At 39.6% G+C, this 15,048-nt stretch overlaps 2 protein-coding genes across 3 annotated transcripts in view; one reads left to right on the plus strand and one right to left on the minus strand.

Moving 5' to 3' along the window:
• Positions 1–1,145, minus strand: part of C2CD3 (C2 calcium-dependent domain containing 3) — a 128,615-nt gene extending 127,470 nt beyond the window's left edge. The window contains exon 1 of the mRNA XM_010848851.1: positions 907–1,145. Within this exon, the coding sequence (XP_010847153.1) occupies positions 907–961 (55 nt within the window). The 5' untranslated portion in view covers positions 962–1,145. The remainder of the gene's footprint in view (positions 1–906) is intronic.
• A 279-nt stretch (positions 1,146–1,424) lies between these two features.
• PPME1 (protein phosphatase methylesterase 1) overlaps positions 1,425–15,048 on the plus strand; it is a 50,058-nt gene continuing 36,434 nt past the window's right edge. For both annotated transcript variants that reach the window (XM_010848854.1, XM_010848855.1), the window contains exon 1: positions 1,425–1,662. In XM_010848854.1, the coding sequence (XP_010847156.1) occupies positions 1,562–1,662 (101 nt within the window). In that variant the 5' untranslated portion in view covers positions 1,425–1,561. The remainder of the gene's footprint in view (positions 1,663–15,048) is intronic.

The following is a 15,048-nucleotide window of genomic DNA, read 5'->3' on the forward strand; positions in this document are numbered from 1 at the left end:
ATCTTCGTTTTCTGAATGTTGAGCTTTAAGCCAACTTTTTCACTCTCCACTTTCACCTTCATCAAGAGGCTTTTGAGTTCCTCTTCACTTTCTGCCATAAGGGTGGTGTCATCTGCATATTTGAGGTTATTGATATTTCTCCCAGCAATCTTGATTCCAGCTTGTGTTTCTTCCAGTCCAGCATTTCTCATGATGTACTCTGCATATAGGGGATTCAGTAAGGCCTAAAACGTGATCCTTGCCTATTAGGATTACCGACATACTCACCAACTTGTTTTCCGTCCAGTCCCATAGGGACCTGCAAAGCTCTACCTCCCCTTTTCCTACCCCCACACGCTTATCAAAAACATTCCTAAGTCAAGGGGATTTAAGGTACAGCATGGTGACGACAATGGTAGTGTACTGTATATTTGAAGGTTGCTAAGAGTAGATCTTAAACGTTCTCTTCAAAAGAAAAAAAATTGTTATGTATGGTGACGGATGCTAACGAGACAACTGGCAATCATTTCGAAATATATACAAATATCCAATCCAAAGGTACACCTGAAACTAACATAACGTTATATGTTAATTATACCTCAATTTTTAAAAAGTAAAAACCAAAACAAAACCTACAATTTTTTCGTTCTCTTCCTTTGGAAGCATCTCCTTTTAGCCCTCCCCTCATTCCATTTATTCACCCACTTTGTCCCCTAGTCCAGCCCTTATATCGTTTCCATTCGCGGGAGGGTCAAATGCTCTCTTTTAACCCTGTGATGCCCTGGTTTATTTTCCTCCGCAATCCTCTTCCCCGCTTTTTTAACAGGCGGCTGTGGGAGGTCTTCCTAGAATGCCTAGCGCCCCGCTCCCCGAACTCCGCCCAATCTCCCAACTACGCTGTCTTCCACCTTTGGTCGCTCAGATTACCTCTCTTCTTGCGGCTACGGCCGCCCCCAGGCCCCTGAGCTTTCCGTTGCTTCATGACGACCCCGAGCTCCTCACCAACTCAACTACGGCTCCAGCACCTAAGCTGTAGCCTCCCGCCATCCCTTCCCAAGGCACTGGCGTTCCCCGGCAACCGGGCCGCTGGGCAACCTGGGAGGCAGGAAGAAGTGGTTCTTTCTTTAACAGTCTCTGGGAAGCGACCAGAAAGGAAGGCGCCAAGACCTTTCCTACCAGTAGACTACAACACCCAGGACGCTTTGCTACCCTACCTCTGCAGGGTTGAACGCGGTCGCCTCCAACTGCGCAAGCGCAGAATGCGCTCTTTGAGGACTCCATTGCCCAGGGTACATAGGAGCGCTTCTCTTTCCGGCGAAGGTCGTGGAGTTCTCCGGTAGGGGTCTGAAGGGTCAGAGACTCCGTTACCCAGCTGCCTTTGTGGAGTGTTGCTGCGCACTTCCGGTGGAAATGCTGGGGCAAGGGGGTGGAGTTTAGAGAGCCGGTGGGCGGTGCTGCCGGTAGCTGGGTGCTGTCTAAAGGCTACAGGGCGTCGCTAGGGGAGTGAGCTGTAACCGGTTGGGCCGCACTTAGCGTGGGACGAAGCTTCGGCTACTGTTCGAGTACCTGCGGCCTCCCCTTCATGTCGGCCCTCGAGAAGAGTATGCATCTTGGGCGCTTGCCCTCTCGCCCTCCACTACCCGGCAGCGGGGGCAGTCAGAGCGGAGCCAAGATGCGAATGGGGTACGTGACCCGTACCCCGTCTCCCTAGAGGCCAGGCCCCGACCGTTGGAGAATGGTGGCTCTCGGCGTTCAGAGTGGCATGGCAAGGGCGGCTAAGGATTGAGAGAATGTTGGCGGCGGCCTGGAGACGTTTACATGAAGTAGAAGGCAGATCTGGGGACTAGGGGAGGCGCCAAGTCACTGGAAATTAGAGGACAAATAGTATTGGAGGGAGAAGGGAATGAGGCAGAGATTGAGGAAGCTGAGAACATAGTTTAAGAGATGTAGGAGGCACCTCAGAAGAACGGGTGGAGGTTTGAGAAAAGGAAAAAGTTGTAACAAAGGTGGGGGGAAATCTTCCAGGGATGGTTGAGGGAAATGGGAAATGACTAAGTGAAAAGTTGAGGGAAATTAGGAGAAGAACTAGGGAAAGATTTGGGAGGAGTAAATCCTTATCTAAGTTTCTGTGAGAACTAGATAATAGAAAGAAGCTGGGGGAAACAGGGGACACCTGAGGCAGGGTTGGAGAAGGAAAGAGAACTAGGGAGCAGAAGGTTCTGGAGAGAGTTTGTAAAGGTGAAGAGGCATATTCAGGGAGTGAGCACGTGACTTAGAGATTAGGTCTCAAGGGGTGCTGAGAAAGTGTGGGGAATAGGCCTAAGGAAAGATGGAGAACATAGCCAGGAAGACTGTTAGGGGTGATAGGAATGTGCTGAGAAGTGAGGGTAGGGAATAAGGGGAGGAGTGATGAGAGAGAGCGTGCAGGGGTTTAGAGAGTGACTGTGGGCTCCAGAGATTGAGAAATGAGTAGAAATAGGGTTTAACTAATGGCTTGCTGCGGACAGAAGGTCTGGAAAGGTTAAAGAGGAAGATTTGGGCAATTGATTTTTGCAGGGCAAGTAGGTCTGGTGGAAGTTATGTACTGATCTGATAAAACTCAATGAAGTATTGAGAGTAGCAGCTTAAAATGTTTTGGGGGAAACCACCACTTACTGGAATGGGAGGAGCTGTGTTGGCTTTTGGAATTTTAGGTTGTTGAACGAACTGGGCCAGGTTGGGGGATCTAAGATGTAGGAGAGAGAGTGTAATGAGTTGAACCTGGGAGAGGTAATTGCTAGAAAATAGGTAATTGATCAGGTAGTCGGTTTTGAGGTGTGTTTGTAGTATCAGACAGGATTCTGGAGACTAGTGACTGTAAGGGATAGAAAAAATACTTAGGTATGTGGTAATCAAGAGTGTGTGTTTGAAATTCTAGAGAAGGATTGATAGATATTCTTGGAATAATGACTAGAGAAAAATAAAATCTTGAAGTAACCTGTACAAAAGCTTACCAAAAGAGACGAAGATAGGAGATACAATGCTGTGAAAACAGGTCCTAGGAATGGAGAGAAAGGAGAATCTATAAATTAAAACAGTAGGGTAGAGGGGTAGTGAGAATGGTTGGAAAAACCGGGGAAGGAAACAAAGACTTGCAGTGGAGACCTGACCATGGGACAGAGTAGAAAAATGAGAAAACCTTGACAGAGGAAGGTAAAAGGTGGGTCAGTGAATGCACACAGTGCAAAGAGGTGGCAGAAGGCTGCATGTAAGGTAAAGTGAAGATTGTTTGACTTTGGAAGACTAAGGTAGGGCTGTAACATGATCATGGAGGATCTGGAAGCTGATCTGTAGTCGATTATTTGGGGAAGATTAACCTGGACTATAAAATTAATGTAGCATTTATTGTTGATATGTATCTTAGTTGCTGCCTTTCTTAATCTAAACTTTGGTTTTTCAGTATTCCAGTGCTCTTCTGTGAAAATACATAAAAATCCTAGCTTTTTAATAACCATATGCGCTTCAGATAAGTTTAGAGCTTAGCTTCTCATTTTGGCAAAACAAGTGCTCTGAAGATGAAGAACTGAAGAAAAATGCTAAGAGAAAGTAAAATCTGATTAGTGCCCACTTCGACAGCACGTATACTAAAATCTACTGATTAGCTTAATTGTTAGTAACTTAACCTCTTTAACGGAGAAGGCAGTGGCACCCCCCTCCAGTACTCTTGCCTGGAAAATCCCATGGACGGAGGAGCCTGGTGGGCTGCACTCCATGGGGTTGCTAAGAGTCGGACAGGACTGAGCGACTTCCCTTTCACTTTTCACTTTCATGCCTTGGAGAAGGAAATGGCAACCCACTGCAGTGTTCTTGCCTGGAGAATCCCAGGGACGGGGGAGCCTGGTGGGCTGCCGTCTCTGGGGTCACACAGAGTCAGACACTGAAGTGACTTAGCAGCAGCAGCAGCATGTAACCCTAATGTTAGTGATAATATAGACTCTCCTTCCCTAGAGTCATCAAACTGGAAGAGAGCTTTGAAATGGTCTTACTGCTTCACCATATAGTTGAGGAAACTGAGCCTTGGAGACTTCTGTATTCTGTTAGGTAAACTAGGAAGCAGGGAGTAGTATATTCTCTTAATAAATGAGAAAACTGAAACACAGATCTTCCTCATACTTATGCTTCCTAGAAGCTGGGCAATAGGGTCACTAAAGACTTGGATCTCTGGACTCTGAGACCCATTGTGTTTTTTGGGTTCATAATTATTATTGTTGGCAATAGTTAATTTGAGTTATGTATTTTATTCCTTTGCAAATACCCTGGGATTCAGTCTTCCTTTTTTTTTAGTCAGTCCTAGTTTATAAAGTGTCACTTCCGCCAGTTTCGAATCATCCTTTATTTCTAACTTCTTCTCAGTTGCTTTTTTTTAATCTTCCCATCTTTTCCACTCCCCAGCCTTTCTCTTACTCTCAGATTGGACCTGTTCCTTTGATAGTATCTTATACGACTTACTGTTTCAACTATTTTTCATAATCTCTTGCCTTTAGTTTCAGTAAACCTTGTTTAGCTGTGTTTGCATATTCAGGGTGGTTTTGAGATTTTGGTTTTTCTTGAGTTTCCATAATTTATTTTTTTCCAATTGGATTTAGTAATTCCAAAGTATTACTGGATAAAGCTATAATAGCAATTACTTTTTTCTTTTTGTTAATATTGTGTGCCAGGCATTGTGGCAGTAGCTTTATGTATGTTATTTCTCGGGTAAGGCCTGAAATCCTGGTTTTATTGTTCCCTGATAGATGCCAGTAGATGATGCTCAGAACAGTGGTTTTGAACTTTTTAAAAGCTTTTGGAACTACTCTGACTTTAGAGCCCTGCTTGCAACTGGTATTAGTCTGTTAGGGTTACCATAAAAAAAATACCGTATTTTTTTTCTCAGAGTTCTGAAGACTGAGAAATCCAAGATCAAGGCACCAGCAGATTCTGTGTGTGGTGAGGACTGCTTCTTGGGTCATAGATGGCAGTCTTCTCACTGTGTCCTTACCTGTGGGAAGGGGAAAGGAAGCTCTGTAGGGTCTCTTTAGTAAGGTTACTAATCACTTTGATGAGAGCTACACCCTCATGACCTTATCACCTCCCAAAGGCTCCACCTTCAAAAGTAACATTGGAAGTTAGGATTTAACGTGAATTTTGGGGGCACAAACATTTAGTCTATATCATGTGGTGTGCTTAAGGGTGTTTTGAAAGTCACTATTTTAGTACATTCCATTACAATTAGACTGTAAGTCATTTTTCAGTATAGTTTTGGTTCATCAATAGTAAGTACTTTGTTTCTACAATCATCTCTTACAGTTTTATAGTGCTTTAAATGATACATGTATATTAGTCCCTTTTTTATATTATTCCATGAGGTAAGTTGGGGCAAAGGTTAATATTTTCTTTTATTGAGAAAACTCAAATGTTCACTGACTCGCCTAATATCACAGAATCCTTAAGTGGCAGAAACAAGACTTCAGAAACCCAGATTTATATTGGGTTTTTGTTACTATTGTTATTCTTACTTGTTCAGTCACCACGTTGTGTCTGACTCTTTGTGACCCCATGGACTGCAGCGCCCCAGGCTCCTCTGTCCTCCACTTTCTCCTGGAGTTTGCTCAAACTTATGTTCATTGAGTCAGTGATGCCATCTAACCATGTCATCCTCTGCAACCCACTTCTCCTCCTGCCTTCAATCTTTCCTAGCAGCAGGGTCTTTTCCAGTGAATTGGCTCTTCACATCAGGTAGCCAAAGTATTGGAGCTTTAGCATCAGTCCTTCCAATGAATACTCAGGGTTGATTTCCTTTAGGATTGACTAGTTTGATATCCTTGCTGTCCAAGGGATTCTCAAGAGTCTTCTTTAGCACTACAGTTCAAAAGCATCCATTCTTTGGTGCTCAGCCTTTCTTATGGTCCAACTCTCACATCCGTACATGACTACTGGAAAAACCACAGTTTTGGCTATACAGACCTTTGTAGGCAAAGCGATGTCTCTCCTTTTTAATACACTGTTTAGGTTTGTCATTGCTTTCTTTCCAAGGAGCAGTTGTCTTTGAATTTCATGGCTGCAGTGAAATCACCGTCCACAGTGATTCTGGAGCCCGGTTCTCGTTACACCTTGGTGCAAAAGAGATCGTTGTTTGAAGTGATAATGATCTGAGTTTGAAGGCTAGCTTGAATTTACTTTAGTTAAGTCATTTAACCTCTCATGGTCTGTTTCTTAACTCTAAAACTGGGATACTTCTGCTTACCTTAGAGTGCTGTGAGAACGAGATAATATATGAAAAGCAGTTATGCTTCCTGACACACAAGCTCTTAAGGAATGGTAACTAGTAGATTATGTTAAGAACAATGAGAAAGGCTCATTCTTCAAGAAATAGAAGCACTTCTTTCAGTATCTTATAATGTATCTTACAATACACAGCTTTTTCCCCTTCAAGCTGTGTATTTATTCATATCTGATCAGACAGTTTTTCATTCAACTTCTTAAATGTGTTACAAATATCAGGGCCTCTGAGGAAGGCTTTAAGGGGCTGTTTACCACAGATAGAGAAATAAAGGGCAAAGTGGAGTGATTTGCTCAAGGTTGCATATTAAGTTACTAAAAGATTTAAATTACTAAAAGAGTAATCTGTTTATGTTATCCATTTCAAACAGCTGATTTATAATTCACATACTGTAGAAGTCACCCTTTTAGAGTACGCAGTTCAGTGATGTTTAGGATGTTCAAGGTTGTGCAATCATCACTAATTCCGGGACATTTTCATCATTCCGTAAAGAAACTACTTACCTGTTCACATCACCCCCCGCTTCCCCTAGCAACCATTAATCTATTTCCAGTGTCCATGAAGTTGCCTATTCTGGAGATATATAAATAAAACCATACAATATGTGACCTTTTGTGACTGGGTTCTTTCACTTAGCGTAATATTTTCAAGTTTCTATGAGGTAGCATTTATTAGTACTTCATTCTTTTTTTTTTTTTCTGCTGAATGGTATTCCATTGTATAGATATATCACAACTTATGTAGTCATTTTTCAGTTGCTGGAATTGGGTTTCCAGTGTTTTGCTCTTATGAATGATGATCCTGTGAACATTCACATGCAAATCTCTGTGTGGAAATAATGTTTGTATTTTTTTGGATATATACCTAAGAATGGAATTGCTTTGAAGCCTTTTATATATTAGGGTTTTTTTTCCCCTTGTACATGTTAAAAAATATTTTTCAAAGTTGCCCTTTTACTTTGCTTATAATAATTTTTGCCATGTAAAAAATTCTGTTTTAAAATTTTAATATAATCAAACCTCTGTAGAAAAACCCTTTGCTTCTGGATTTTGTATTTCAGAAAGATATTTCCTTCTTCCAGGTTATAAAGTAATATGCTTTTCTCCCTGAGACCTGTATCTTTCTTTTTTACATCCATCTGAAGTTTATCTTGATATGCAAAGTGAACAGATCTATCTTTTTTATCTTTTGCATGCTTGTATGCTGAGTTGCTTCTGACTCTTTGCAATCCTATGGGCTGTAGCCCTCGAGGTACCTCTGTCCATGGCATTTTCCAGGCAGGAGTACTGGAGTGGGTTGCCATTTCCTCCTTCAGGGGATCTTCCCAACCCAGGGATCAAACCCACGTCTCTTGCATGTCCTGCATTGGTAGGCGAGTTCTTTACCACTAGAGCCACCTAGGAAGCCATTTTTATCTTTATCCATAGGCTGTCCAATTGTGTAACACAATTTTTTAAAAGTCTTTATCCTTATCCTGTTGTGTGAATTTCACCTCAGTAAAAATTAGTCCTTTCCCCCACTAGTTAAAATGCCATCTTTATCATACACCAAATTTCTATGTAGTTTTGGGTCTGTTTACAAATTTTCTTTCCTTTTTCGTCAGTCTGTTTATGTGCCACTGCTATGCTTTAAATCAGAGAGGCGTTTTTAATATGTTTAGTAAATGGTAGGGGTAGCTTCCCCTTCATTCTCTTTCAGGATTTTCCTAGCTCCTCTTACTTTTTTTACGTGTAAACTTTCTAATCAACTAGACTAGTGCCTAATAGCATTTTTATCGGCATTATATTAAATATGTAAGTTAACTTAGAATCAACATTTTGATGACGTTGAGTCTTCCTTGAAGTATGTTCTTCAATTTGTATAAATCCCTTTTGAATGAAAAATATTTCCGATGGAAAGTACTGACATGTTACTTTTAATATTTTATGTTACATAATGTAGACATGTTTAATATTGTATTTAATATTACTTAAATATGTACAAATTAAAACAAGGGATAAATTCCTATGTATAAGAGTAATATAATTAGAAAACTATTTAAATATATTTACTATTTAAACACAGCCTATAAAATTCCTCAAATTCAGATTAACAATATTACATTAATGTGAAATAATTAATTTTTTGTTAACAACTTGTGATTTAAGCAGAAATACTATTTATTGAAGTAATACTTTTTATAAATACGAAGTTCAGAGTTGATTCAGTTATTCAGCTGTATCAGTCAGGACCCAGACTTTTTGCATGCTTTCCTTTGACATCCTTATAAATGTTGGCTTTTCCTTCTCTTACTGGTCACCTTATGGTTGCAGCATGGCTGCTGCAAGTCCACTTGTACCTTACCGTTATTCTTCTTTCCAAATAAAAAGGAAGAAACAAAGACAAAGACCGTTTCCTGACTTAGCTTGTCCCTGTTTTTTTTTTTTTCCCCTAGAATGGGAAACTCCCCAGCAGGTTTTTCCCTTAAGTCTCTGTCTAGAACTGGTTCACATGTACATCCTAAAACTAATCACTGGCAGTAGGGAGTGGGATTACTGTGACTGGTTTAGACCAATTCTGATTCATTCTTTTGGGCTGGAGAAGAGATAACAAAGATCTTTACTAGCTACTATTTATTTGGAATTCTGTTAGGGAATAGAGAGTGGTGGGAAAGGATGTCTGGAGTAGAGAGTAAACAGCAACTGCTCTAAATCTTGATATTAACAAGAGGAACAGGCTAATCTGACTTCAGATTCCCTACTGTTTTCTTTACAGCACAGGTTTAGGAAGTGGTTTCTCTCTTTCCCTCCCTCTCCCATTTTCTCCCTCTCCCCTTTATGCCACTTTTGAGCCCCTTGACCTGAGCACTTCTGAGTGAATGTCCATTTCCCCATTTTTGCTACACTTATTGCCAGCAAATCTATTTCTCCAAAATTGGGTAATTGGAATTTTTTTAACTTGACGAGACTTTCTTGTCATGTTACTTGATGTCAGATTTGAGGAAACACTTTTGATTGGTTAGGAAAAATTTCTTCCTTTATACTGTGAAATAGTTACTTTTAGAGAAGAAACATTTAAGTAATAAATAGCTCTTTTAAAAGCATGGTCCACTTATATACCACACTTAGATGTCCTTCAAATTCAGTATCGACAACCAGTCCCAAGCACATACTACCTATATAGTTGACCCTTGAACAACAATGGTTTGAACTGAGCAAGTCCTGTTATACATGGGTTTTTGTTTTGTTTTTTTTCAATAGTGAATGCCATAGACCCTTGAATAACAGGGAGTTGGGGTGCTGACCCTCCCCACAGTGAAAAATCCAGGTATAACTTATAGTTGGTCCTCCATTTTCCATGGTTTAGTGTCTGCAGCTTCAACCAATTTCCACTTGTGTTTTATTTACCATTACATTTGTGTAATATTTGCTATTGAAAACAAATCCTTGTGTAAGTGGACCCATGGAATTCATACTGTGTTGTGGAAGGGTCAGGTGTACTATACTTAATACAATTGACGGTCGGTTGAAATTGCCTCTGTGGAATCTCAAATATGGAAGGTACACAGGGCCAACTGTAAGTTATACATAAATTTTCAGTTGCCTGAAGGGTTACACACACATACACCCCCAAACCCAGCCCCTCTTCTTACGTTGTTCAAGGGTCAACTCTGTATTTTGAAGATTGAATAAGAGATTATGTTGAAAATTATAGTCATTCGAAATCATGGCAGAAGGCTGAAATTGTTTACTATCAGTCTTTTTTCACTGTGTCTCTGTGTATGTCCTTGCCATGGACTTTTTCCAGGTGTAAGTGGGAATCCTATCTCTGCCACTAATAAGGCATGTGACTTGGTCAAGTCTTCCTCTTTCTGGACCTCAGAAGGAACTCTGAGGTGTACTATAAAGACTTCTGTGGCACCAGACATGCTTGAGTCTAAGCTCCAGTGCTATGGAGAGTGGCTCTGGGAAATCTATGACTTTGAGTGTTTCACATGTTTTAAAGGGAATATTTTTCTTGCTGAATTCAAAATCCGGCTTGTTACATAACAGACAGCTAATTATTCCTTCCCATAAAGTAAGATTTGAGTTAGATGATCTCTTAATAGCCTGATCCAGTACACAGTTTTTAGACTCTAAGTCATCTGCTTTAATAAGATGCCCTTATCGATAGTAATGAACTCTCATGATCCCAGACAGCCATTTGGTTGCCGTCCTTTCCATTCTTTCCATTCTCTTCAGTGTTGCTAATGACAACTTTTCTTTTTTATATATAAGAGCTGTGGTGCCTTGCTTTAAATAGCTGGCTGCAATTAAACTTCAGTATTTTGTCCCCACCAGAAGACTCCTAAGCTGGAGAATTTGTGACAGCAGTGACTAGGACTGCTACTGTGCAGCTCATGACTCATTACTTGCCCTCCTAACAGACTTAAGCAGGCTAGTAGATGTTGAAATATTAATATATCTATTTGGATTTGAGACATTCACCTAAAAACATACAGCTTTTATTTCTTATTCCTTGTCTCTAGGCAGGGAATAATTTTTCCTCTCTTTTTCTTCCTCCTCTCCCTTATTTCCTTAACAGTTGATGCATAGTGGTCATACAGTTTTGTTGGTTTTGGTTATTATCTCCTAGTAGGCATTATCACATAGTTGTCAAGGAGCACATCTTCTATGTCCGCATAGTCTTCTGTAGATATAACATTTAGCCCTCTGACTCCTGTAATTATTGATCTGCTGTCTACTCAGGACTGTGAGCTTCTTAAGAGTAGGAATCATGTCTTAATTTCCTGGGTGTCTAACGTGCTGGCTGCTTAAGTGCTGACTGAATGAGAAACTGAAATCCTAGACCTCTTTAGCTTCATTCTATAAAGAAACCTTATTTCCTCACTAGTTCCATTAAGATGGGGTAACTTAAGTGATACTCCATTGAAAATCGTTTCAGTTCATAAATAGAATCAATACTTTATTTCAACACCAAGCATTTAGGCTGAGTGTGTTGTGTTTACAAATACATTGACTAATTTGAGATTTAAAATGCTCATATGGTTGAAATTCATGCTTGGAGTTTGTCTCTTGTATATAAAGATTCATGCCTGTTGGTTAGTTTTACTTTAACAAAACTTGACACTTTTTCTCTTTATCATTCTCCAAAACTGAAGTAAGATCCTACTATAAGAGTAGTTAGTTGTTTAGTTGCTAAGTCGTATCCAACTCTTTGTGACTCCATGCACTGTAGCCCACCAGGCTCCTCTGTCCATGAGATTTCCCAGACAAGAATACTGGAGTGAGTTCCCATTTCCTTCTCCAGGAGATTGATCTTCTGGACCCAGGTCTCCTTGGCAGGTGGCTCCATTGAGCCATCTATGAAGCCCAGGAAGATTGTGCAGGCCATGGAGCAGCTAAATCCTTGCGCCACAACTACTGAGCCCGCACTCTAGAACCTGTACTCTGCCCCAAGAGAAGCCAGCCACTGCAATGAGAAGTCTATGCACTGCAACTGGAGAGTGGCCCCCACTCGCCACAATAGAGAAAACCCACACCCAGCGATGCAGACCCTGAGTAGCCAAAAATAACTAAAGATATAAAGTTATAAAAAGAAATGTAAAATGAATTCTGTGTGATAAAGTATTGTGTCATACTTTAGTTGGTAGCTCTTTTTATTTTTTTGGCCACACTGCATGTCTTGTGGGATTTTTAGTTTCCTGAGCAGGGCTTGAACTTGCTCCCTTGGCAGTGAAAGTGCAGAGTTCTAACCACTGGACCACCAGGGAATTCCCTGGTAGCTCTTTTTTTAGTGTTACAAAAATCGTGGTTTATCATAAGCCAGTGGTGCCTTGTACATACGGTATTTCATCTAACAACTTGATGGTGATCTATTTTGCTTAGTCTTCACTAATTTAACAGCAATCTCCTTTTGTGTATTAGCCCCAAAGTGGTTAGCATGCAGGAGGTCAATAAACATTTGATCAATGAATGAATGATGCTCAGATACAGTGGATATATGACATTTTTTCCATCAGCTTAGAATTGTGCACCCTGAATTTAGTAGGGAAGTAAATGTGAGGGAAGAACCAGATTTGTTGAGCATAGAAGTGAAATTTTAAAACTGATTATTAACAGTATATAAATATGAACTTGGACCCTATTATATCCCTCTATGATTCCATATTTATATTCCTCTATGTTTATCCTGTTAAGAAAATGCAACCCAGGTTGTTGTGGGGATTAAATTTAGATAATGCTTGTCAAGTGCCCAGCACAAATGCACATGTGTCTGGTTTGTTTCATTTAATCCTTCTCATCCATTTAATTAAACCAGCTTTTCCTTAAGCATAAGAACCATGGTTCAAGATATATTAATATCAATTTAAATTCAGTTTTCTATGTGAATCACCTGAACTACATGATTATTATTAACTGAATTTCATCACAAATAGCATTGTAACCTATTATGGCTAAATAGACTTGGGGATGGAGCTTCTCAGAGAATCTATGAATATTTTATAATACTGTTAATCAGAGGAAATGTACTTCAGTTTTTCCAGCAACTTACTTTACAAACCTTTGGAATATAAGCCCATTTTTAAATTGGAGAATACACTGACATTTTTTTCCACTGAATATTGGGAAATTACTTTTTAATTGACAATTAGAAGGTTTGTACTTTTGCCTATTCCCTATCCAAGTCATTGTTTAATAAAAATAGTACTTCCAATTTTTATAGCATTTGATTTAACAAAATTTTCTCACCAGATATAATCTTTGTGAATCCTTCTCTGACCTGGTTCCATCCCCATAAGTGTCCTGAACAAGCTTGAATGTTCCATCTGTGAGCTCTCATGGTACCCTAGGCTTATTTCTGTCATAGCTGTAGTATACAGTGACTGTTTCCTTGCCTATCTCCCTCCAAACATTAGGTCTTTGAGATCAAGAACCAAGTTTTCATTGATGAAAATTTCAGGCCTGCTGGTTTCCCTCATGCCCAGAAAGTGTATCAGGGCCTGCCATACAAGGCATACGCAAAGGTCTCTTTAATTGAAATTAAGTTAGCTGCTTAAATAAGCAAGTTGTGACTGGAAAAAAAATCCCTTAAATAATTGCCCTAAAGATATTTGCTGTTTGTCCTTTATCCTGGATCGTCATGGCATTTAGATGAGTCTGGGGAAGGGGTTATAGAACCATTGGTTCTGAAATATTAGGGTTTTCTATAAGGATTTTATTGGCCTTTAAGCTCTGACCTCAAAACTCTTTCTTCCTATTGTGATATGCCTAAGCAGAATGGTAGCTTACTTGTGTTTTGATGACTAAGAATGGCCATGCATCAGTGATGAGAGTGAACAACTCCAGTTGATTTGTAGAATATCATAAAGTGTTCTATTGTCTGCTTTTTTGGTTTCATTACTGATGTCTCAGTGATTGTGTTTTTGTTTGAGGCCAGATCACTTTATATCCTTTTTTCTGTTTACTTTTAGTGTTTTCGAAAATGTTACTACTTATGCTGTTCTTATATTGGGTGAGTGGTAGAAATAAAATTTAGAAAAATTTCTAACTTGGGTAAAGCACAGTTCTTTATTATCAGAAGTATAAGATTAGAGTTGTTCTTGTGCTGCAGCAGTTGTCTTTATCCATCCATTTAAAACAAAGCAGGTTTTTGTGTGATCTGACTCAGCAGGTTGGAAGTTACCATAGACCAAGTATCTTATCTGAAAGTGGTTTTAAGTAAGGTAAGGTTTCATTCATACAACCATGTCGTATATTGGGCCATAAATATCCTTTCTTGTCTAATACAGGACGTGTAAAATCCTACTATTTCCATTTTTGGATTCTGTAATGCCCAGTTAATAAGGAACATTTTCATCACTGGCCAACGCAGAGAAGTATTAGGAGTAGGATGTAGAATTTTCAAGCACCTGGTAAATCAGTGTTTTGTAAGTTGGAACTCTTTTAAAAGGTTTCCCCTGTTCTTTCGTTGTGAATGACTTCAGAGAAACTTGAGAATTGTCTAATTCTTCCTTTTCACTCCACCCTTCTGCTCTCTCCCATAATTATAATTATAGTAGTAAACCTTGATTTCTTCTTGGTCTCCATGGTACTCAGGCTTGCTTTAAGAGTCCTCTACCAATCATTATCCCTATGGCAGGAACCAATCCTCTTCCACTTCTTCCTGGGGATTTCTGGGTGCTTATTGTTAGCTTTGATGATTTTAAGAATGGAGAGAGAACCTAATATTATTTTGAGGGTAGTATTAAAAACTAATAAGGAAGTGACCCTAGCTGAGCTACTTTCTATGGTTTTGGATGAGTTATTTAACCTCTCTTGGGTTTAGCTTTCTCATTTGCAAAAGAGGAATAATACCAGCTTTCTCATTTGCAAAAGAGGAATAATACCGGCTACCCTAGAGTTGTGGAGATTAATTCATTAATTCATCTCCATTTTCTCCTCAAGTCCCTTGAAATTAAAGTAACTTGGAAAAAGGAATAATCAAAGGACAAAGAAAAGGAGGGAAGGTAAGATACCAGCAGGATTTAGGAAGATGGCAAGTTGAAGACTGTTAATTCTCTGACAGGGAAGAGCAAACTGCAAACTGTCTGTAGAAAGAGAACGAAAGTTGAAGTTAATCCATATGTCAACCCCATAAAGATTCAGGAATTGTAGATGCTAGGTACCTCTGAAAGGGGGCTAAAAATAGGATTGATTGACTCCATTAGACTCTCAGATCTTTTCCTTTCCCTCTATTTATTGAAAATAAATATCTCAATAATGGGAGACAGGTTAACTTCTGGAAAAATT

The sequence above is a fragment of the Bison bison genome, unplaced genomic scaffold (genome assembly GCF_000754665.1).
Source record: "Bison bison bison isolate TAMUID 2011002044 unplaced genomic scaffold, Bison_UMD1.0 scf7180017864276, whole genome shotgun sequence".
Lineage (NCBI taxonomy): Eukaryota > Metazoa > Chordata > Mammalia > Artiodactyla > Bovidae > Bison > Bison bison.